General features: G+C 60.3%; 2 protein-coding genes across 3 annotated transcripts; one reads left to right on the plus strand and one right to left on the minus strand.

The window, feature by feature from the left end:
• Window positions 1-1,510: 1,510 nt before the first annotated feature.
• Window positions 1,511-10,528, plus strand: CBX2 (chromobox 2). Its single transcript, XM_045525262.1, has 5 exons — window positions 1,511-1,660; window positions 1,742-1,785; window positions 2,765-2,830; window positions 5,128-5,233; window positions 6,645-10,528. Exons 1-5 carry the CDS (start codon window positions 1,589-1,591, stop codon window positions 7,953-7,955), a joined length of 1,599 nt encoding a protein of 532 aa, XP_045381218.1. The 5' UTR covers window positions 1,511-1,588; the 3' UTR covers window positions 7,956-10,528.
• Window positions 10,529-14,993: 4,465 nt separating this feature from the next.
• Window positions 14,994-20,347, minus strand: CBX8 (chromobox 8). Of its 2 annotated transcripts, XM_045525154.1 has the most exons (5): window positions 19,726-20,347; window positions 19,291-19,334; window positions 19,050-19,115; window positions 18,847-18,913; window positions 14,994-18,396 (listed from the first exon to the last, which is right to left on the minus strand). In XM_045525154.1, exons 1-5 carry the CDS (start codon window positions 19,792-19,794, stop codon window positions 17,503-17,505), a joined length of 1,140 nt encoding a protein of 379 aa, XP_045381110.1. In that variant the 5' UTR covers window positions 19,795-20,347; the 3' UTR covers window positions 14,994-17,502. The 2 variants fall into 2 exon arrangements, with proteins under 2 accessions (XP_045381110.1, XP_045381109.1); XM_045525153.1 differs by lacking the exon at window positions 19,726-20,347 and having other exon boundaries at window positions 17,255-18,396; window positions 19,291-19,708.
• Window positions 20,348-22,409: the final 2,062 nt, after the last annotated feature.

Genomic DNA, 22,409 nt, shown 5'->3' on the forward strand with positions numbered 1-22,409 from the left:
TGGTGGCCATATCTGCGCAGCTCTCTTCCCTCCAGATGCCAGTTTTATCTGCAAACAGGGTGCTTTGCCACAGCCCCTCCTAAGTGGCAGTCACCTTCCCCTCAGCAAATTTTCCTTTCTCCTGCCTTCTTTGCAAACAGCATCTGAGTCTGCAAGTTCTCTCCAGGATAGCAAATGAATTTACCCTATTTACCCGAATAAATTGAAGGACCTGCCATAAATTGAAACATGAGTTCCTGTAGTTGGGCATTTTCTACAGTAGGCCATTCTGTTTTTCAAAAACACACACACACATTTCTCCTGTAGAACCCTTTATAAATGTGGTTTTAATGATCCCAATTACATTGAGACAGTCTCCTGCAACCAGAAACGACTTTTTGATTTGCTCAACAGAAAGAGTACTTTGCAGCTCTGTTCAAGGGAGAAACAAAACTAGAAAATGAATTTTCACTGACTTAGATTGCGTTGATTCGAATAAAGTTAAGGCTAATGTGTATCTCCTTCATTAGGTGTTTGAGTTGCTCTGATTCAAAATGTAAATAACTTAAAGGGTGAATTGCTCAGTGGAATTCCAATCTTAGCGGAAAATAAAAGGTAGCCTGTGATCGCGGACCCCAGAGAGGACTCGGGCCACCCCCACCTCCATAACGCGGTCTGGTCTCTTTTCCGCCACGGGCAACTTAACCAGAGGGCACTGGTTGCCGAACCCTGGTGGCATTAATGTCCTAGTTCTAAGTTAGAAACAGCTCTTCAAACTGCCCCTGGCCCCTATTCATTTCCTCAAAGTCGTGAGACAAATTCAGAAAAAGTGTAGCTGGTTTTCTCCCTACGTGTGTCCTAAAACTTGGGCACCGGGTCCACTTTTCTCAGCTACTTAATAAGCACTCTGAGCAGTTTGTATTGTTCCCTTCTCAGGGTGGTTGGCGTTCTCAGTTCGTGCGTTTTCCTCTCTCGCCTTTGGGGAGAAAAGCCCGGGCGGCTCCGCTTTTGTTACGCGCCCCCCGCCCCCCCGTCCTTTACCTCCCGTTCCTCCCCCACCGTGTAAGGCAGGGCGACTGCCCCAGACCCAGGGCGCCCCAGTTCAGAGCGCCGGAGCTCCCGGGCCCCGCGCACCCCGAGCAGCGCCCCTGCCCGGCGGGGGCAGGAAGCGGCCGCCGCGCCCCGTCCCGCTCCCCTCCCTTCCCTCCCCAGAACAATGGCTTTTCGCCCGGAAAACGACGCTGGGAGGGAGGCCGGGCGCGCCCCAGGAGCCGAGGGGGGCTCGGTGGGCGCCCCCAGTCTGCAGCCGCCGGGCGCCCCCTCCCCCTGCGCCCGCCCCCGTCCCGGCCCCAGCGCGCGGGACCCCGCCCGCGCGACGCCCAGCCCGCCGCGGACAATGCGCGCCCCGCCCCGCGCCCGCCCACGCGCGCTGATTGGGCAGCGCTGGGTTTGGGCCGCGCGCGGGGGCGGGCGGCGGGCCGGGGCGGGGGCGCGGGGCGGTGGTGCGCGTGCGCGGGGCGGGCCGGCCGGGCGGGGGCGGTGCTTTGTGTGCGGCCGCGGGGCGCGCGGTGGGGCGCGCGGCGGTGCGGGCGGGCGGGCATCGGGCAGCATGGAGGAGCTGAGCAGCGTGGGCGAGCAGGTCTTCGCCGCCGAGTGCATCCTGAGCAAGCGGCTGCGCAAGGTGCGTGCGCCCGGCCCGCCCCCGCCCCGCCGCCGCCGCCGCCGCTGCCCGCCCCGGCTCACGCGCCCCTTCTCTCCGCAGGGCAAGCTGGAGTACCTGGTCAAATGGCGCGGCTGGTCCTCCAAGTGAGTCCCCCGGCGGCGATCGCACTCCCGCCAGCGCCACCTCGCCCCGGGGGTAGGGGAGGGACCCTGGGCCGCGCCGTGGAGGGGCCGGGGGCGTCCGCGGGCAGGGCGCGAAGTTCGCGGGGTCCCCGTGGGCCCCTCCGGCTCGGCGGGGGCGCCCAGCCCAGGACTGCCCTTTGTTTACAAGCCCGCGGGGTGCGGGGCCGGGTGGCCTCCCGCGCGGGAACCCCCTCCGGCCGCGCGCCCCGCCCGCGCCCATTTGTTGCATGCGCTCCCCGACCCGCTCCCCCCTCCCCCGCACGGCCGGGTGGGAGGGGCGGGATGCGAGCCCCCCCTTGTCCATATTTTCCCCGCTGTAACCTGAGCTTCCTATTGGTGGATGTAGGGTTTCTTTTTTCTTCTTTTTCTGTTTTTTTTTAATGGGGGGAGAGGATTTGGCATCCCCGGGAGGGGCTCTCTTCACAGCTGCTCCCGCAGCCCGGTTCCCCTTCTTCCTGGACCCCACTCTCCTTTCTTTGCGCCCCCCTCCCGTGCCGGCCCGCGCCCGCCTGGGCGCCAGCCACATTGTTCTGAGTCCCGGGCTGTGCGCCTGTGCCCCTCCCTGCAGGCATCCTGGACCTGCCTTCCCTTCCCTCCTTGGCTCCGGGCCAGTGTTTGGGGGATTCCCTCTCTGCAACTTTGCGTTTTATTGGGATTGGTTTTTCTCCCTGGCGGAGACAGTGGGAGTCCTCCTGTGGCCGTGTTTTAATTGGGGGGTTGAAGTGGTAGTTTCTCTTTGGGTTTGAGGTCAGGGTGCTGGCTTCAAGGGCCCCAGCCTCCGGGACCTGCAGGGGTTTGGACTTTGAGGACTGCCGGCACCGCAGGGCCCTTGCCATCGGCGGAGCTTGGGAAGCAGTTGGGGTGGCCCCATCTGGGCGCTTTCTGAAGTGGCCTGGTCACTGCCTGGTGTTTGATGCCGCCCCCCTCTTTGCTTTTCCAGACACAACAGCTGGGAGCCAGAGGAGAACATCCTGGACCCAAGGCTGCTCCTGGCCTTCCAGAAGAAGTGAGAAAGTTAACAGCGCACATGGGGAGGGCGGTGGGAGGGCGGCAGCTGGTTGTACCTGAGCTGGGCTCTCCAGGGGGCTGGGGCTCTGGTCTGAGGTCTGTAGCAAGCCTGGCCCCAGGGCCTCCAGTGCCATGTCCACGGCTGTCTGAAAGGTGGATCGCCTTGAGGGCCCCAGCTGTTTCCACACAGCCAGCGCACAGCGCTGAAATGGGTCAAGCCATCCCCCCCGCCATACCTGTTTCTGAAGAATCCAAGTGAGTGCTGCTTTGGGCTTTCCAACAGCCAGCCTTGCAAAAGTGAACCTTCTCAGTTCCTTCGTGTAAGGATTTTGGCTTCTTTTGCCCTTTTCTGTTGAGTAGTTTGCAGACAGCACTAATACGTACGATCACAGGTTTGCCATAACAGCACAGACCTGTCCTTCTGGCCCTGCACGAGTGCGCCATTGGGCAAGAGAAGGCTCAGAGAGGGGGCTGGAACACACAGCACCAGGTTACGCCTGCTGTAGTGTCTCTCTGTGGAAAACAACACATTTATTTTGCTCTGGGCTGTAAAACATAGTGCCGAGTGAGCACTGTGGGGGCCCCATTGCCAGTGTTGGGCCAGTTGCTTCTGTAATTCTAGATGCCGTTTCTATTTTTAGGTGGGAGACTTGACTTAAGAGATAGGTCTCCTTGAGATGTTCAGGGGAAAGGAGTGACGAGGAGGGGCGGTGGGCGCGCCCTCCAGTCCCGGCATGGTGGTCGGGGCAGTGCTGTTTGTGAACATAACAGGATTGGGGTAGTAGCCCTGTACCTGCCCGCTTGCCACAGCTTGCCCTGTCGATGGACACAGATGACTCTGTTGCTCCAATCTTTCCCAGCTGGGGACAGCGCGGCAGGCTCGTTCTCTGGAAGCTGAAGCTGTGTTCACTTTGTTCCACTGTAGCAGGACATTTTGGGTCTCCCAGAGGGGCGGTGACAGTGAGGGAAATAAAGATGGGCTTTGGGTGGCGGGTGTGAGAAATGAGGTGCACGTATCCCAGCTTAAGTACCTTTGGAAAACCCTATCAGCGATCCGTCTTCTGTTTGATTCATAACTGGGGCCTGTGAGCCTCGGGGTGGGGGCGATGGCTTGACCCATTCCCGGAGCTGGCATGTTTCCTCTGCATCTGAGGTAGTGTCCCAGCTGTTGAGAGAGGGCGTGTCCTTACCTGGCTTTTGGTTACAACAGCAAAGAGCATAAATATCTGAGAGATACAAGAGTTTAAAAAACTGCGGATGGTCTAGATTGCATCATGGAAGAGCGAAAACCAGGAAGGTGGATGTTCTGCTTTCTCCCGCCCACCAAAAAGAGAGCTCACTCCGGACACCGGGGGCTGGCACGCACTTGCATGGCGTCGGGCAGGGCAGGGCCTTTGCATGGAAGGGAAAGTCGCAGGCTCGCCGCATGCTGCGCGCGGGTTAATGTGTCAGCAGAGGAGCCCCAGGGGATGCCCCATCGTCCTGTTAGGAGATTGTGAGTTGAGGGCCGATGCTTTGAAGTATGAGCTCTGCCTGGTGGTACTAATCACATTTGTCTTTAAGAAATCACCTTCCAGGCCCCAGTGAGATGATGTTTTTTGCCCATTTTAATTACCAGGGCCCCTTCCCATGGGGGGAAGCCTGAAATACAAGCCTTCTCTGAGGGCTGAGGCTCTCGCTAGGGCTTCCTCACCCCCGGGCACTGGGGCCGCTTTAGGGAGTACTGCAGGTGGTGCGGGCTTTGAGCCCTGGCCCCTGCAGTGTGGGGCACTTCCGTCAAGCAGAGTTCAGGAGCAGCGAGGTACCAAAAAAAGGAAATGGGAGAGCCCTGCGCCAGCGGCCAGGCTCTGGGAAGCTGTGGTGCAGAGGTGGCCCCGGGGCCCTTGGTACTTGGAGCACAGGTGAGGGGTGAGGGTTTCTGCAAGAGGGCAGATGCCCGGGGTTGTGGGCAGCTCCTACTCTAAGGTGTGGGGGTTGGGCCATACGACCACAAAGGCTGCTTCTAGTTGTGATGTGCTAGAATATTCCTGAAACAGCCTCCCTGCAGAAAGCTGTGCTAAGAGGGGTCAGAGAAAACTGGGGAACTGGTCATTGCCCGCTTTTCTTTCACGTCTTCGGCTTGTCTTTACCTAAACACAGGTGCAGTGGGGTGGTTGTAAAAATAATGCTGACCCGTTGCAAAAGACAGGGTCCAGACCTCCGCAGGGCGCGCAGATGGGGTGGGGGCACCTGGTTCCGAGCGGTGCAGGGGGTGTGTGCAGGGCTGCTCCCTCCCTGACTGGGATGTGCCCTCAGGGAACACGAGAAGGAGGTGCAGAACCGGAAGAGGGGCAAGAGGCCGAGAGGCCGGCCACGGAAGCTCACCGCGATGTCCTCCTGTGGCCGGAGCTCCAAGCTCAAGGTGGGTGGCTGTGCCTTCCTTGCTGACCCTGCTGGGCTGGGCAGGCGGAGGGAGGGAAGGCGTGAGCGCCCTCAGGAAGGAGGTGGCACTGCTGCAGGAGACAGGACCCCCCTTTCTTGCAGCCTGTCACCCTCTGCGGAGCACCAGCCAGCTGCACAGCTGCTCCCCGCCCCCGGCCCTGGGCCCCTGAGAGGTGGCTTCCTGCTTGAATTAGCTCCATTCTGCACTCCTTCCTGCTGGCTGGCAGGGTCAGACTGGGCTGCTCCCACCTTTTGTCACTGGGGACAGAGAACAGGATGCATGCATACAATAGGTGCTCATAGGTTGTAGATGGGAGCCATCAATCAAGCCCAGGATATTGGGCCTTCCTCTGAGTGCACCTTAGCTGGGGAACACCTGCGGGTGCCTTGTCAGGGGTATCCTGTCACCCCTCTGTGCTACAGTGGTGGGGGTCCTTGGCACCGCTCCTCCGTCCCCCAGGTCTGGTCAGGCAGGGAGATGGAGGACCTCCCAAAGTGCTGGGGTTACAGGCGTGAGCCACCATGTCTGGCACACCTTTTAAAATGCTGACCCCGCAGGCAGTGTGGGGGCCTAAGAACCAGGAGGACATGCTTAGTTACCGTTCAGGTGACACCCAGAAGGCCAGGAGGGTAGTGGTTTGTTTACCTGTGTCCTGGAAGGCTCAGATTTGGAAATGGGGAGACTGACACAGATGCCCATTTGGTTTAGATTTTGCAAAGGGCTCATGCTCCTTCCATTGACTCTCCTGGACATGGCCCCTTTTGAATTGTCTGCTGGGCGTCCTAGAGCTGAATTTTCTTTTCTTTTCTAATTTTCTTTTATTTATTTTTGAGACAGGGTCTCTGTCGCCCAGGCTAGAGTGCTGTGGCATCATCACAGCTCACAGCAACCTCAAACTCCTGGGCTCAAGTGATCCTTCTGCCTCAGCCTCCCAAGTAGCTGGACTACAGGCATGCGCCACCACGCCCGGCTAATTTTTCTAGTTTTAGTCGAGACAGGGTCTCGCTCTTGCTCAGGCTGGTCTCGAACTCCTGAGCTCAAGCGATCCTCCCGCCTCGGCCTCCCAGAGTACTGGGATGACAGGTGTGAGCCACCTTTTCTAGTCTACCTTTAACTTTGCATTTTATGGAACCTCATAATGACTTTTTATTTTATTTCTTAAACTCTCACTGAGTAGAGGCTCGTTCTCCCTGTGGAGGAGAACAGCCTTAAGGATCTTAGAAATCTGTTCTGCAACAATGTGGTGGGAAACTGCCCCTCCCTGGCTGCCTCGCTAGTCTGCAAAGGAGGTGCTGGCTGCAAGGTGCCTGGGGACTCTCGGGGACAGCGTGGGGCTCGGGACCCTGGGCCAGGCAGTGCAGGTGTGACGCCGCCTCCTGTATCTTTCCAGGAACCCGACGCTCCCTCCAAATCCAAGTCCAGCAGTTCCTCCTCTTCCTCCACATCTTCCTCCTCTTCCTCAGAGGAAGAGGATGACAGCGACTTGGACACCAAGAGGGGCCCTCGAGGCCGTGAGACCCACCCAGTGCCTCAGAAGAAGGCCCAGATCCTAGTGGCCAAGCCTGAGCTGAAGGATCCCATCCGGAAGAAGCGGGGACGCAAGCCTCTTCCCCCGGAGCAGAAGGCGGCCCGGAGACCTGTGAGCCTGGCCAAGGTGCTGAAAACCGCCCGGAAGGATCTGGGGGCCCCGGCCAGCAAGCTGCCCTCCCCACTCAGCGCCCCAGTGGCAGGCCTGGCAGCCCTGAAGGCCCACGCCAAAGAGGCCTGTGGTGGCCCCAGCGCCGTGGCCACCCCGGAGAACCTGGCCAGCCTGATGAAGGGCGTGGCCGGCAGCCCCAGCCGGGGCGGCATCAGCTGGCAGAGCTCCATCGTGCACTACATGAACAGGATGAGCCAGGGCCAGGCCCAGGCCGCCAGCAGGTTGGCGCTCAAGGCCCAGGCCACCACCAAGTGTGGCCTCGGGCTGGACCTGAAGGTGAGGACGCAGAAAGGGGACCTGGGGATGAGCCCCCCAGGAGGCAAAGTCTCAAAGTCTCCCAGCGTTGGGGCTGCAGAGCAGAAAGGAGGGAGCGCAGGGGGGCCCCCGCACGCCCATGGCAGCACCAGGGTCCCTGCCGGGTGCCCAGGCCCCCTGCTGGCACCGACCCAGGAGCTGAGCCTCCAGGTCTTGGACTTACAGAGCGTCAAGAACAGCATGCCTGGGGTGGGCCTGCTCGCCCGCCACGCCTCAGCCACCAAAGGTGTCCCAGCCACCAGCTCAGCCTCTGGGAAGGGCACCGGGAGTGGCCTCACTGCGGGCAACGGGGCCAGCATGCCCACTGACACCAGCAAAAGTGAGAAGCTGGCCTCCAGGGCTGCAGCTCTGCCCACCCCTGTGGGCAAGAGGGACTGCGTCAAGGGCAGTGCTGCTCCCCGAGGGCAAGAGGGCCGCGTGGCCCCAGGGGATGCGCGCAAGGCGGCCACACTGCCAGAGATGAGCGCCGGCGAAGAGAGCAGCAGCTCCGACTCAGACCCCGGCTCGGCCTCGCCACCCAGTGCCGGGCAGAACCCATCGGTGTCCGTCCAGACCAGCCAGGACTGGAAGCCCACCCGCAGCCTCATCGAGCACGTCTTTGTCACTGACGTCACTGCCAACCTCATCACCGTCACGGTGAAGGAGTCCCCCACCAGCGTGGGCTTCTTCAACCTGAGACATTACTGAAGCCCCTACGGCCACCAGCTGCCCCAGTCTCTCTGGCCCTCCCATCTCTGAAGTGACCTGCAGCCCAAATCCTCCGGAGGGGCTGGGTCAGGGATGGGGGGCGGCTGGGCTCCTTTCTGGGCAGGCTTGGAAGGGACTTCTCCCCAGCCCCTGCCCTGTCCTGGGGCTCGGGCAGGGGGCCGCATCTTTGCCTTGCTGGGGCCAGGCTGCACCCATGTTCCTACCTCTGGGCCACCTCCTCGCTCTGCCATTTCACCTCAGGAACTTGGTGGCACCTGTGGCTCGAGCCGGCTTGAGAAGAGTGGTGTCCTGTGCGGCTCGAGCCGCCCTCCATGGCCTGCGTGCCTGACGGCAGCTTTGCCCGGTCTCCCAGCGCAGAGGTGTCGGTTGGAGCCTTCTCCCGGTCCAGCTTGACTTCTCCCCTGGGGTACGGAGAGAAAGTGCATTGGGGGGAGGCAAAGCCCCCTGGGACTGCTCCAGGGAGGGCCCACTAGTGTCCCTGCCGCCTAGAGCAGACAGGGTGGGGTGGTACCCTGCCGCCTAGAAGACAGGGTGGGGTGGTACCTGCCTTTGCCAGCAGTGCCCGCGCCGGCAAGGGTGAGGGGTCCTGCCCCACGGCTGGGGGCCAGCCGGGGCCTTCATGTAAAAGGTGTTGCTGGTAGCTGTAGCGGAGCGGGATGAGGTCAGCAACGCTGAAAAGGCTAGTGTCCCACCATCCAATCCCAGTTCAGAATAGCCTCTGCAGTCCCTAAAGTTGCCCTGAGAGCCCAGCGTGGTAGGGAGGGGGGTGGTCCCACATGAAGAGCGTAGTCTGTATTTGGGTCTGGTAGCAGGATGCTGTCACTGCTCTCCTTCCTGCTGGCCTGTGACCTTGGTTCCTTTCCAAACCCAGTCCCACACCCCTAGCCAGGGCCCACCGGATTATGTCCCAGTTCCAGGGTCGGAAGGTGCTGGGACTCAGGGTGGGGACACTGCAGGCCCAGAGCTGAGTCTGGAGAGCAGCTGAAAGACATGCTCAGACCAGCGGAGGTGTCTGAGCGGAGACCTTGGTGGGAGAGCCCCTTTCTCCGCTCTCTGGGATTTATCTTCTGGTTGTAAAGGACCAGCTTAGCCCTGATCATGGCCGCAGACTGCTCGGGGAGCCGCTGAGGATGGAAGTGCGGGCACTTGCTGGCTTCTGGCTGTTGGCGGGTATTGCCGTAGTTGCCGTCCACAACTACCTCCCCTCGCTGGGCCCACGCCGGGCCCTGCCCAGGTGGACTGGCCACTTTCCCTGACAATCCCCCCCCCCCATCTTCTGCGGTGCTGTACTCTGCTCCTTCCCAGCTGAGAAGCAGTATCTGTCATTTGGGAGGCAGGACCAAGGCAGCAGCCTGCCTGGCAGAGGGCACCGAAAGACCAACCCTGCCAGCCTGCACCTTGAGGCCCTGTCCGCTCCCCTCCCCTCCCCCCAGATGGCTAAGCCTTGGAGCTACCTTGTATGATTTCTGACATTGGGACTTCTGTTCCAAGATACCAGCGTGGGGCAGGGAACAGGTCAACAGTGCCCTGCGGGTGGCAATGGCAGGCAGTCTGGTCACTGGGTCTCTGATGCCAAAAAGAAGTCAAGGAAGGTGGGCCTGCTTCTGTTCCCATCCTTGGTTGAGGTCAGCCTGCAAGTGTGGGGCCTCGCTCCAGACGCCCCGACTGCGGGCAAGAGCTGCCCTTCCACAGACCAGCCGGGGTTAGAGTGGGCTCTGGCTTCCAGGGGAAAGGCCTGCCGGGCTGCAGGCCCCCCATGCCTCACTCCATGCCAAATAGGAAGAGGTGGCCTTTGTGTAGCCAAATTGATCACAACAGTGTGCCTTTGGGGAGGGACCTGTGTCCTTAACTGTATTGGGGGCTGTCCGGATGCAGCCTTGGGGCCAGCATGTCATGGCCACACTGGCTGCAGTGAGGTGGCACACACTTCTGCAGACTGGAGGGCTGGGGGTCGCAGGCAACAAGGCTGGCACTGGGAGTGGGCAGTATGGGAAGAACTGACCCCTGCACAGCCTGGGAGGAGGAGTGGATCCCAGCACGGCAGGGCACCATCCAGATCCCAGATCCCCAGATGGCCGGGCCTCTTCGCTGACCGTCCTGCAGGAAAGCTGACAGCCTCCCCAGTTTTGCAGCTCCTAGGGCACTGTGCTGCCTTAGAGGCTCCAAAGCCAGGCTAACAGCTCTCTCCCAGCAAGTCCTTGGAGGTGACCGTGTGGTTCCAAGAGCTGTTGAAGGAATGAAGGTGCCTGTCCCTGGGTGCCTGGGCCAACTGCACTGGGCCTCAGCAGCCAGGTCTCTCCAAACCCTGATTTGGTGCCTTTCTGTTTACCAGCTACTTCAATCCCAAAGTTTGAATCTGCAAACACCTTACTCCCAGCCACCCTGCCTTCTTGCTGTGTTGTATGTTTTTTTCCTGGTGCTTGGGAGCCCCGGTGGTTCATGTTACAGAGTGTGTGTACAGGCACGAGCGCCGCTGCTGCAGTTGCACCGGATGCTCGCAGTCAGTCGTCATATGTTTACCAATAAATAAAAGTAGTACTTTGTATATTTTATTTGCTGCTATATGTGTGTGGATAGCTTGGCATCTGTACCACATCTGGCTTAAGACTCGTCTATCCCGAAGGGTCCCACATGAACTGTCACAGTGTGTGTATATTGCATGGGTGTGTGAACCCATCTTTTTGTTTGCTTCTGTGTTGTATAGGAAGAAGTGGCCGGTTTGTTCTCTTCCTTAGAGGGTTTGGTGTATTTTTATATATATTTTCATACCAAAAAGAGTGTTCCTTATTTTGGTTACACTCAAAATTTGGCTAGAGAGGGCTCTAGGCCGAGAAGTTTCACTAGGGGAAGAGTTGGGGGATGGGAGAAGGAATAGAGCTTGAACCCATGCGAATCACTGGCATGATTTGTTTTTTTAATTAAAAAAACATTCATATATGCCACTTCTAATTGCTTTAAACCTTGGTGTTTGTTTGCTTTCTTAAAAGAGAGAGAACAAAAGTGGATATGTTATTTCCCTGGGTAAAAAAGATCTTTGTAGAAACGGGACAGCAGCCCAGCCCCATGTTTAATTGGGACCAACCCCGTCAAGAAAACTTCTCCCGGGAAGCCCAGGATGCTTTAGGGGAAGGGGCTGGAGTCAAAGTAGTGCCTAGATAACCAGATTTTAACTCAAGTGCATTTCAAGATTCTGTGGGTCTTCTAGCATTTTTTGAAAACTAACACTAGCATAGGTTGCAGTTTTTTTTTTTAGACTGGTGTTAATTTATTTTGTAGGGAAAAGACATTAACAAATGGTGTCAGAAGATTTTTGTCTTTTTGTTAATTCTTAGTATATCAATAAATTTTTCAAAAATCTTTTTGGCCTGGTGTACATGGTGAGTGATGTCTGGAGACACAATAGACTACTTTCCCTTGAGGCAAAATATTTCCCTGGGCGTGGGTTGGGTCATTGTGGCATGGAAAAGTCAGACTTTGGGAAAGGCTTGGCCACTTTGATAGGATGCAGAAAAACATGGTTTTCTAACTAAGCAGGGGGTGGGGTTTTATTTTACTAGGGAGTCCCTACACCAATGGTTCACAGCTGAGGACAGTTTGGCATATGAGGGGACACTTGGCAGTGTCTGGAGACAACTTTGGTTGTCACCAGGGGGTGGCTGACATTGGCATCTACTGGGCAGAAAACAGGGGTGCTGCTAAACTTCCCGCAGTGCACAGGACAGTCCCCCACAACAGGAAAGGCTGTCAGTAGAGCTAAGTCTGAGAAACCCTGGTTTAGTGGGGAGGGTGAGGAGGGCTGTAACTGGCATTTGTGGGTAGAGACCAGGGGTGCTGCAGTACATACGCACTCACTGTGAGACATCTCACTTCCAGAAGCCTAAAGTAAAGGGAAACCAAAATTCTGCCCTCCACCCCCTGTACCTCCCAGCCCCTCCACCCTAGCCACCCCACACCCACAGTACCCAAAGATACTGTGTTGGAAAGCTACTCTACTCCTTGAATCTTACTACATGTGGTAGCACTTTAACAGGACACAGCTATAAAATTCCTGGGGAGTTGCTGTGAAGTGCAAGCAGCTTTGAGTCAGCCGCTCTGCTGCTCCTAACCCATGGTTCCTAATAAAGAGATGATTTGTTTATTATATAACCTTCCCTGGTCCTCTAAGGTTTGCACTACCCTTGGCATGAATTTATTCATAAATTTCAGCCTCCAGGAAGAATGGAGCTTCCTTTGAAGTGAAGAGAGTTGGGCCTAGATGTTGGGGCACCACCGGTCCTAGGCTAGTTGGGGCAAAGGCCTGAATGCTTTAGTTGAGGAGCAAGTTCCCACTACAAATAGAAATGCACCCCCAGCTTTACCTTGCTCCAGGAAGGCCTGCGAATTAGATCCTTGCAGGGAAGGCTGCTGGTGGAGTTTCTGTGCTTGTTGCTTCCTGGAGGCTCTAGGTGTTTTGTTTTGGAGGAGGTGGGCAGAGGCGACTCCAGCGGTCCTGTCCTCTGGCCTTTGGGAGCTGCAGATGGGGGCTGGGGACAGCCAGGCAGGGGCGCTGCCCGGATGGAAAGCCAGGTTTTCATGAGACCCCATTTTCTACAGGGACTCGCCAAACGGGTGCTGGGCCCTGGCCCACGCCGGGCCTTTGTTAGTTTCTGCGCTGCTGCTCTGATCGTCTAATCCAGCGCCTTCCCAGAAAAATGGGCCGGGCTGCAAGGGGCAGACCCGGCCCAAGGGCCCGCCCCGCGCTGCCACGACCAGCCCGAGGGCGCCTGGCGCGGTCGGTGCAACACTGGGATGCGGGCGGCTGGACACCTCCGTCCTCCCCTCCGCCCTCGTGGCTCGAGGACCGGTCGCAGCGAGGACGCAGAGGGGGCGCCCATGGAGGGGGACGCCCAGCGGTGCCTTTAGGCGGGGCAGATGGGGCTTTCTCAGCTCGGGTGCGGGACCGAGAGGCACCCGCCTCCGCGGTGGGCGGGGTGGGTACGGGGACAGGGGCTGAGGCCGCCGCCTGCAGAGGGCGCGCGCGCCCCGCAAAGCCCAGGCCGCCAGCGCTTTGGACGTGCGGGGGAAACTCGCCACCCGCGCCTGCGGGCTGCTCCGGAACGCAGTCGCGCGACCCGCACCCGCGCCGCTGCGGCCCCCCGCGGCCTCCGTCTCCGCGGTCTCGGGGGAAAGCCCAGCCCAGGCGCAGCCTCTCCGGCGGCGTTCGCCTCTGGAGGCTGCGGAACGGCTGCAAGCCACCAAGGACGGCGGAGCCCTGCGGGGCCCCAGGCCGCCCGGTCTCGGACTCCCACCGGGCTCGAAGCACCTCTGAGCCTGGAGGACTTTTTGGTGAGAAGAGGAAATCAGAGCATGAGCCCCAAAGGGACAGAAAATGGTTGCGATCCAACACTGTAAAAAAACATAAATATTCCAGTTTGACCAACGTTGTTGGGCCACGCTCCGCGCTGGCTATTGCCACAAGAGACTGCCCTGTCCTCCGGACGCAGGGGAACCCGCCTGGGCCGGAGGCGGCGCCGCGGGCGGGCTGGGGCCTCTACACCTGGTCTCTGCAGGTGTGGCGGATTCCCGGGGAATCTGCGCAGAGAACGGAAACCCGCTGAAGAAGCTCAAAGCCCAGGTTGGCGGCTGCCAGCAAACCGGGAAAAGGGACAGGGTCGGCGCCCTCCCACCTCCCTAAACATGAGCCTATTCCGCTGCCCCAAGCACCCAGGAGTGGACGGGGGACGGAGCTCCGTCCGGGCAGCAGGGCCTCCGCTGCGGGCTGGCGTCCGGCTGCGCCTGTCGCTGAACCACCCTTCCCATCTTCGACCCCTGGCGTCCTGCGCCCGCCGGCCCAGCACACAGCCAGCGCAGCCCAGCTTAGGTCGGCCTCAGAAGCAGACTTTGGATCCCTGGCGTCTAGCGACCCTACTCAGCTCGAGGCGCAGGTCACTCAGGTCGGAAGGGCACTCAGCGCTCTATGATTGGCTGCCCTGAGCCCGGGCGCTCCCACACAGGGCACGGAGCTGGGGAAGAAGGTGGGGAGAGCTCCGCCAAGGGCCTAGCCACCGACCCCTCGGCCAGAGATGCGCGGGCGACGCGTGCCCGCGCCACTCCGGTTGGACTCCGCGGGAGCGCCCGGATCGCTACTTGTGGGCAGGGCGACATCCGCGGGGGGCTTGGAAGTGGAATTGGGTTCAATGCGATGGACTCTTCGGGGATCCAGAGGGCAGCTTTCTTGTGCCGGCTTCACGACCACGCCCCCACTGCTGCGAAGTCGGTGGTCAGGAAGCGCAAAGAACGCCCCCCATCCTCTCCCACCCCCACCTTCACCTTGCCCTGCTCTCCTCTCGACTGTCCGTTGCCCAGCTTGGGGCTTAGGCCCACCAGGGGCGAGAGTGGGGGGAGCCGGGGGGCGGGGATGCGCCGGGCTGCGGAGCGGCGGCTCCAGGTTCACTAATCACATCAGCGCGCTCTGCGCCGGCTCTGAGCAGGCAGTTGCCTAGCAATACCCGCGAATCCAATTCCTCAATCAATAGGCGCGAGGCTGTGCATTTCGGGGAGCGCTGGCGAGCTTGGGTGGGTCTGGGGGGCGGGTCCCTCGACAGCACGGGGGAGCAGGCCGGGCAGGCCGGGGAGCGAGGCTGAGAGGCACCCGAGCCTCAGAGACCGGTGACATCCGGGTTGGGTGCGTGGGGGAAATCCCGCCAGAGGAAAGGGGAACCCCGATGTCACCCGCATCCTCCGGGGGTCCACGAATTCTGCCCAAGTCCCGGAAAAGTGCAGTCTGTAAGTGAGGAAAGCCACGGCCAAACCCGAGGAGAGTCACACCCTGCTCGCTCCCAAGGCCAGCTCTCTCCCAGCTAGGTGGGTCCCCCCAGTTGGGGACTGGCCTTCGGCCTTTGCCAGAATCGTCCCGCGGAGGGAGCAAGGGCGCGGGGATGGGCGAGTAATGAGAGGAAGGATCGGTCCTGTCCTCCTAGGGCACCTCTTCCCTCAGCTCAGGGAACAAACCAAAAAAGAGTAAAACGGAGACATGTCTCTATTTACAAAGTATATATTTAAACACGTAAAAAGCGGTATTGGATACAGACATTCACGACCGCAGAGGATAGTACCGAAGCTTCACTCTTGAGCAGAGGCTGAGATCGATTCGAGATTTGTACAAATCTTAGACTTAAATAAATCCAACAGGCGCGCACACCACGCGGTTGCAGACTCCCAGCACATGACCCCCGGCCCCTGCCCACCCACCCCAGGTCAGCGTCGCAAGAGCTTGCGAGGGAGACACACACGCATGGCCACGGACAAATGGCAGGATGGAGGGGCGCTGGGAACAGAACCAGGCTGGCTGGAGGAAGGTCGGAGGGAAGGGGCAAAGGCGGCCCCAGGAAGGGAGCAGGGGGTGGGAGCGAAGGCAGGAGCAGAGGGGAAGGCGGCAGCCAGGTGAAGACTTGTGTCCCTGAGTCACCGTCCACTCAGCAACTGACGCGTCCCTTCAATGAAGTTTCATCTGAAAATAGCGTCAACATTTAAATAGATACACTCGGTCAACGGCGCTTCTTTATACAAAGTCTAAAATACCAGTTTTACAAATTTGAGCAGATAAAAATCCCCATTCCAGGGGCTTCTCTTTATAGGCGCAATTTGATATTCAAAACCAAACAAAATCACGTAGTACACCGATTTCCTCTTTTTGCCTCTCTTTAAAGGCAAGAAAGTCTGGAAAAGAGGCTGCGAGGCTGGCGGTGGGAAGTCGGGAGTGCGAGGACGAGGCTGGGGCTCCCTCCCGTCCCTCTCCGCGGCGAAGCTCCCCCACCCGCCCCCTGCCTCGCTCGCCCGAGTCCGGCGTCTGTGCTTGCTTCGGCGCGCAGGGCCCCAGCGGCCCTCCCTGAACGAGCAGTGGGAAGTTAGGTCTTCGCTGGCCCTTTAAGGGCGGGGAGGGCCAGGAGGCTGCTGGATCAGAGCTCGAAGGGACGGGGGTGGGGTGGAGGGGACCGATTTGTGCTTTTGAGTCAAAAGAGGGGCCCACGTTCTGCGCCCTCGGAGCGCAGAGTGGCCCAGAGTCTGCCGGGGCGGGGGCGTCCCGGCCCCGCGGCCGCGCTCGGCCTCCCCCGCCGCGGCCGTCTCCACTCCCAACTCCCGCTCCTCCCTCCCCCTTTGGCGGAGCTTGTCGAGTTCAAATAGAGAACACTGCGAATTGAAAAGGCCTATAAATTATAGTTTTTGCTTTTAAGAAGGGGGGGAGGAAAAAGCAAAAGTTCTTATGAGCATTCTTGGATGAAAACCCTGCCTCGCCCTCCTTCCCCTCGCCCCGCCGAGCGCCAGGGATGCGAGTCCTGCCGCGGCCCCGAGCGCCAGCCGGGTCCTCCACCGCGCTCCAGCCCGGCCGGGAGAGGGCCTGGGTGCGAGGCCGCCGCTGCCAGCCGCGCCCGCCGCCCGCCGCGCCTCCCTCCGCGGTCCCGCAGGGTGGCCCGTCCAGCCGTGTCCGTCGGAGCGCCAGCGGCCCGCCCTCCCGGGGGCAGGCTTGTCCAACTCTTCCTGGGAGGTGGGGGCCGCCGTCTCTTCTCCTGGCGAAGCTAGAGGACGCGAAAGGGAAAAGTCCACCCCAACACTTTTCTTGTACAACTGTCTCGCACTCTGGGCACTGACACGCAATCCTCCCAATTTATCCTGGCATTTCGGGAATGTAAACAGATTCGCTGGCTTTTTCTTTCTGCGGAGTAAGGAAAGGAATTGAGGGAACGGGGAGATTTTATCCACATGACACACACACACACACACACACGAGCTGCGTGCAGAACACGCACACCCCTCCCTAAAGTGCATTTCCCGGTGTCGTCCTGGGGGGACCTGTTCCCACCCTCCCGCGCGCCAGCCAGCCAGCCGCTTTGTACCTTCAACATCACACACGAAAAGGTTATCCAAGTTAATACATTTTCCCCCTAATAGACTTCTTAATCTTAAAAAAAAAAAAAATAGAAAAAAGAAAAACAGACTGACTCCACCCCCTTTTTTCTGATTGGGGATCCAACCTTTTGTTGGCCTGGCTGGCCAATGGGAAGGGAGAAAAAATCTGGGCCCTGACTTGGTGCCAGGAATCTGGCACTGGGCTGCGGAGAAGGGAGGAGGGGCGAGGTGGGCTGGCTGCATCCCTCCAGACACCATCAGAAACCCAGGGCCCAGGCCCCCAACTTTCCTAGTGCCCTGGGGGGATGGGGGCCCTCCTGCCCCAGCTCAGCCGGCCTGCCCCAACTAAAACACACTGTCTCTCTCTCCTCGTGTAAATAAAACAACTTCAAGAGTTGAAATATATATATTTAGATATTTTTCTTAAATAACATATTTACATCTAATAGAAAATATAACTCTAGAAATAATCTTTTCAACCAAAACTGAGGGGAAGGAGGAATGAAAGGGGCTGAGGGGGTATGAAGTTAGGGACAGGACCAGCCAGGCGGCCACATCCCACCAGAAATAAAAAGCATTTGCCAAGCTTTCGCTCACTCTCTCCCCTGCTCTCTTGTCCTGGGCTCACCCACTCAGCAATTCATCTTTTCTCTTTAAAAAAGCCTTGGTCCGTGTTACTTTCCTTAATGGTGACGGTCAAAAAGTTTGAGGTCACGTCTGTGACCACCACCTTCTCCAGGTTAGACAGGGAGGGGCTCCAGGACTCTTCCTCAGGGTCCCCCAGGATTCTGGCCACTGGGATCCTGGCGATGAGGGAGGGCCTTCCCCCCTGGGCCCCCATGTCCCGGTACAGGCCTCCCACAGAGCCGGGGGTGCCTGAGCCATGCCGGACCCGTGGGCCTCCAGGGTCTAGCGCACCCTGGCCTTTGGCCTCCAGGAAGGCAGGCCTGTGCTTTATGACCCTGGCTGGGAAAGTGTCCACAGCCAGCTTGCCCGTGGTCTCCGCTGAACTAGGGCTGGTCACACCACACTGCACCAGGTCCGAGTCCTGCCTTCGGGCCAGCTGGATCACACTGTGGCCTGCTGGGAACTTTCCTGCCCCTGAAGGGGTGTCGTCCAGCTTCCTGCCCTTGAGGTAATCTCCGAGGCCATCGCTGGGTTCTCCTAAGGGCCTCTGCGAGGGGTCCAGGAGCTCCTTCCGGGGCTTGGGGCCTCGCTTCTTCGAGCTGTCCCCTGGTGAGCTGGGCTTGTCATCCACACGGCTGGCTGCCCGCTCTCGCTCCCTCTCACGTTCCCTCTCTCGTTCCCGCTCCCTCTCCCGCTCCCGGTCCCGGTCCCGAGGGGGCTCTGCTCGGCAGGTGCTGCTGGTGCTGCTGCTACTCCCTGGTGGGGACAGACCCATGTTCCGAAGGCCTTCTCGGGCCCGGGAAGTAGAGGCCAGGTCCTGGGGTGAGCGGCCAGGGTAGGGGATCCGAATGCCCCGGGCTGAGTCACTTCGGAACTCGTAAGTCTTGGCCTTGGCCTTGGCCTGGGCCTGCAGGAGAGAAGGTGGTGTCAAGAGTAGAGCAGGCCCTGCCCTGCCCCCAGGACCCCTCCTCTAACCTTAAACTCCCAACTTCACTCTCTGAGGCCTGGGAATTTCTGAGTGAATGGAGAGGGGGTGGGGCTGAGAGGCGGCAGCATGGGGGAAAGAACAGAGGTCTGCCTGGAAGCAATTGCTTGCAGAAAGCACAGGTCTTGTATTCACTCACATGTCCATTTCGAAAGGCTGGGCAGGAGGTTAAAGGAAATCTAGTGTGGCTGAGCCCCTCCTCCCAGACACCCCTTGGTGCTGCCACTAACTTGGTGACACCCTGTTAGGAGACTCTCTCCTAGATTTACAAAGAGGCAACATGTGTGGACACCACATTGGCTCATAGCCCTCAGGGCCCCCTTCCCAGAAAGTAACCCAAAAATATCACTGTCCACCACTGGCATCACCTACCTTGAGGAGGAACGTTTTGGGTTTAGGTCCTCTCTTTTTGGGGCCATAGAGCTCCATCTCTCGTTCCCTAGAGACAGGAGGGAGGGAGAAAGGGTGTATGAATAAAAAAAAAAAAAAAACCAAGTGGGACTCCAGTCCAGGCTAGGAGAAAAGCCACCCTGCATGTTTCTAGGTGAGTGGCTGGGGTTTGGAAGGGTCTGTACCTTTCCTCAAAGGCTGCCAGCAAGCGAGCATCCAGGATGTTCTCTTCCGGCTCCCAGGTGCTGTACCTGAAGGAACCAGGAAGAAGCAGGCATCAGTCCCAGGAGCAGGGGGGGGAACGGAGGGGGTGTGTGTAACTTTTCCCGTTGCATTGTATTGTATTTCAATATAAAGGGAAAAAGAGGAAGAAAGAAACCTCCCGAATAACAGTCTGGGCTTGAGAATTGCATTTAACAGACTTACTTCTGCGACCAGCCCTTCCATTTCACGAGGTATTCCATGCGTCCCTGCAGATGCAAAGGGGAAAATGTGTGTGTGTGTGTGTGTGTGTGCATGGGGAGAAATGCATGACGAGGACACAAGAAATACATGCGAAAATGCATGCACCAAATGAATGCTCAAAACCTCACCGCCAAACGCAGGCGCTCGCTGCACCACCCCTGCACCTAGGGCTGCACAAAGTGCATGCACCGGCATCCATCCCCCACCCCGCCCCCCACCCGTGCAATCTGTGCATCGCTGCAAGTCTAAGGGAAGCGCTGGGGCTCAGAGCCGCCGCGGCCGCCACGGCCGCGGCCGCTGCTGGGACCTGGGGGAAGGGAAGCCGGGCTGCAGCAGGGGAGGGAACCAGCGGAGGGGAGGGCCCGCCGCGCTGAGCCCGAGGCCCAGGGCACCTACTTTCCGTATGCGCCGCTTCAGGAGGGCTTCGGCCGCGAACACCCGCTCCCCCACCGCCGAGAGCTCCATGTTGACTCGCCTCTTCCCCCCTCGGCCGCTTCCAGGAGCAGAAAAGCAGCAGCCAGCGCACGACAGACCATAATACTCTCCCGCTGACGTCAGTTCTCCTCCCCTCCCCGCGCGCCCGCGCCCTCCCGCGGCCCCCCCGCGCTGCTCCGCGCGCCCCCCCGCCCGCGCTTCCTCCCGCCCCACGTGTTGCTAACGACGTTGCTAGAGCCGAGCGGCCGGAGGCCTGCGCCCCCACGCACTGATTGGCCGAGCTCCGGGCCACGCCCCTCTCCCTGTCTCCCCCGCGTTGCTACGTGACCCGCGTTCCAATCGCCAGGGGGCGGAGTCCGAGGCGACTCCAGAGACAGAGCGGGCGGGGGTGGCGGCCACCGCCGGAAGTGACGCCAAGGGGAAGGCGGGCCTGGCCGTTGTCAGTCTCCGGGGCTGGCCAGGGGGGCCGGTTGCCCTCTGTCCTCGCCGGGGCCCCCTCCCCCGCCGCCAAGTTGTCCCTCCGGTGTTCGGCGTCCCCCACAGCTCTCTCTGGGACCCCTGCGGCGGTGTCAGTCAGGCTCCGCCCCCTCGGCAGACCCCGGCCCGCCCCACCCCCACCGCTGGGACTCGCGCCCTCCCCTCCTCCCGCCGCCGCCCGCACCGCACAATGCACAATGCACAGGTGCCGGGCCACCGCGAGCCGCGCCCGAACCCCGAGGCCAGGCGACGCGCCCGCGGCCGCTCCTGCGCTCGGCCCCCTCCCCCCGAGCCGCACACCGACCCCCGGTCTCCATGGCAACGGCCTCCCCCACTGTAGCCAGCCGGGTCCCGCTAACAAATCAATGTGCCTGTGTCTCGGTCTCCTGTAGCGCAGCCCTGCCCTCGGCCACCCTCCGGGCCCCGCGAGCCGGGCTGGCTGGACCGCTCGCCCGGCGCTGGCCGCGTGCGGACCTGATGGATGCCTGGCATTTCCCACCCGAGCCCTCCCGTGGCCGGGGACCCCCGCGGCGCCGTCGCGCGCCTCCTTCCTGACCCCTACTGTCCCCGACGCCCGCGGCCACCTGCCCCTGCCCCCCACCCCCCGCCCGCGCTGCCGCCCAGCCAGCCCCTGCCCGAGAGCGTCCCCAGCCGCGGCCCTCGCTGCCCTGGGCCAGGGCGTGTCAAGGGCGCGGACGACCGTCCTGGCAGAGCCGAGGCTTGGCTGGGTTTGGAGCGCTCGGCTGGGCGCGCGTCCGGCTGCCCCGGACCCCGGCACCCTCCCGCGCTCTTCCTGTCCACGGCTCTTCCCGCGCGCGCGGCGGACACCCCAGAAGAAACGGCGGCGCGGGAAGCTAGGGGTCGTCGCAGGGCCCACTGCGGGCTTGGCGAGAGGGTCTCACGCGCGGAGATAGTGGACTCCTGGAAGGGGGAAAGGGCGGGCCGCGGTGCCTTGGCGCGCGCACACGGACAGGTACACGCCGACCCCTCCGCCTGCTCAGCTCGCGGTGACCCGTAGTCGGCGGCGGTGGAGACAGCAGCCTCAGTCCGGGCCCAGCTCCCTCCCACCCTTTTCTCTTGTCGCTCAAGCTCCAAATCTCAATTCCCACTCGTTGGAACCCAGGATTTAGTTAAAACATCGATGATCAACTCTTGACTGGAAGTGCTTTCCCTTGGGCAGGGACGGGGTGGAAGGAAGGGAGGGGGAAAGAGGAGAGAGAACGATAGACGGAGAGCGAGAGAAGCGGCCAGCCAAGGAGTCTGCCTTGAAGGGGCAGGAAGCCCAGAGCGGAAAACTGGCCTCCTGTCCAAAGCGAGGTGCGCGCGGGCGGTGGGCGCGCCGAAGCCTTCGACCCGTGGGCCAGACGTGGCGCGGGGCCCACCTTCCCTCTGGGTCCTCCCCTCGCCCCGGGAAACAGCGGTTCCAGGTTTTGGCTTTGATCCCAAACTTTACACGGTGGGCGCTGGGTGAACAGTCTCATCTCTCTGGCCATTCTGCCTTAACGAACAGCCCCTCGACGACGCTCACATTGCCCTGCGACCCGCGCCGGCCGCCCGCGAGAGGCCGCCGACGTCCGCGTCCTTAATCATAAAAAGTCATTCCCGGTAACAAATAGTTTCGTCTGCCGGTGCCAGCAATACAGCTGTTTCTGTTTAAGCTTAAATACTTTCCAACAGTTTGGGCAGTAAAAATAAAGTCGGCCTCAGCCGCCTATAAGTGTCTGGTTTCCCCGCCCAGAGAAAGCCCACCCTCCGCCCCGGGCCCGGGTCGCTCTGCACGTCCCGCCCGCCCCCTCCTGAAAGCCGCTGCTCGCCGGGCGGTGGCTGCGGGGCCACCCCAAACCCCGCGCCGGCCCCCTGCACTCAACGGCCGCTCCAGGGCCACTCCGGAGGCTGGAGGGAGGGAGCCTACCCAGGGTGGGCTGGGGACCGACCCACCTCGCCTGCTGCCCTCCCCTCACCCCTGGAAAGTCACTTGCACCCGCGAAGAGTGGTGGTTTTCCTTCAGATAGGGTTTCCGGAGCCCTATCCCCGGCTGGGCTTGGGCTGGTGCCTTCGCAGACCCTGGGGTTTGCACCAGGCGTGCAGAGGTCGAGGGTTTTAGTTTCACGCTGAAAAATCTCGCTCTGGTTCTCCCTCCCTGTGTTCTTTCCCTTTTCTTCTCTCTC

The sequence above is a fragment of the Lemur catta genome, chromosome 15, assembly GCF_020740605.2.
Source record: "Lemur catta isolate mLemCat1 chromosome 15, mLemCat1.pri, whole genome shotgun sequence".
In the NCBI taxonomy this organism is placed as follows: Eukaryota; Metazoa; Chordata; class Mammalia; order Primates; family Lemuridae; genus Lemur; species Lemur catta.

What these genes read in the sequence shown, in the direction of transcription:
- CBX2 (XM_045525262.1), top strand. Translation starts at nt 1,589, where the DNA reads ATGGAGGAGCTGAGCAGCGTGGGCGAGCAGGTCTTCGCCGCCGAGTGC. An exon ending in CTCCTGGCCTTCCAGAAGAA is followed by an intron (nt 2,831 to 5,127) that starts GTGAGAAAGTTA and finishes ATGTGCCCTCAG; the next exon opens with GGAACACGAGAAGGAGGTGC. An exon ending in GCCGGAGCTCCAAGCTCAAG is followed by an intron (nt 5,234 to 6,644) that starts GTGGGTGGCTGT and finishes GTATCTTTCCAG; the next exon opens with GAACCCGACGCTCCCTCCAA.
- CBX8 (XM_045525153.1), bottom strand. Translation starts at nt 19,430, where the DNA reads ATGCATTTTCGCATGTATTTCTTGTGTCCTCGTCATGCATTTCTCCCC. An exon ending in TGGAAGGGCTGGTCGCAGAA is followed by an intron (nt 19,116 to 19,290) that starts GTAAGTCTGTTA and finishes TGGTTCCTTCAG; the next exon opens with GTACAGCACCTGGGAGCCGG. An exon ending in CTGGCAGCCTTTGAGGAAAG is followed by an intron (nt 18,914 to 19,049) that starts GTACAGACCCTT and finishes TCCTGTCTCTAG; the next exon opens with GGAACGAGAGATGGAGCTCT.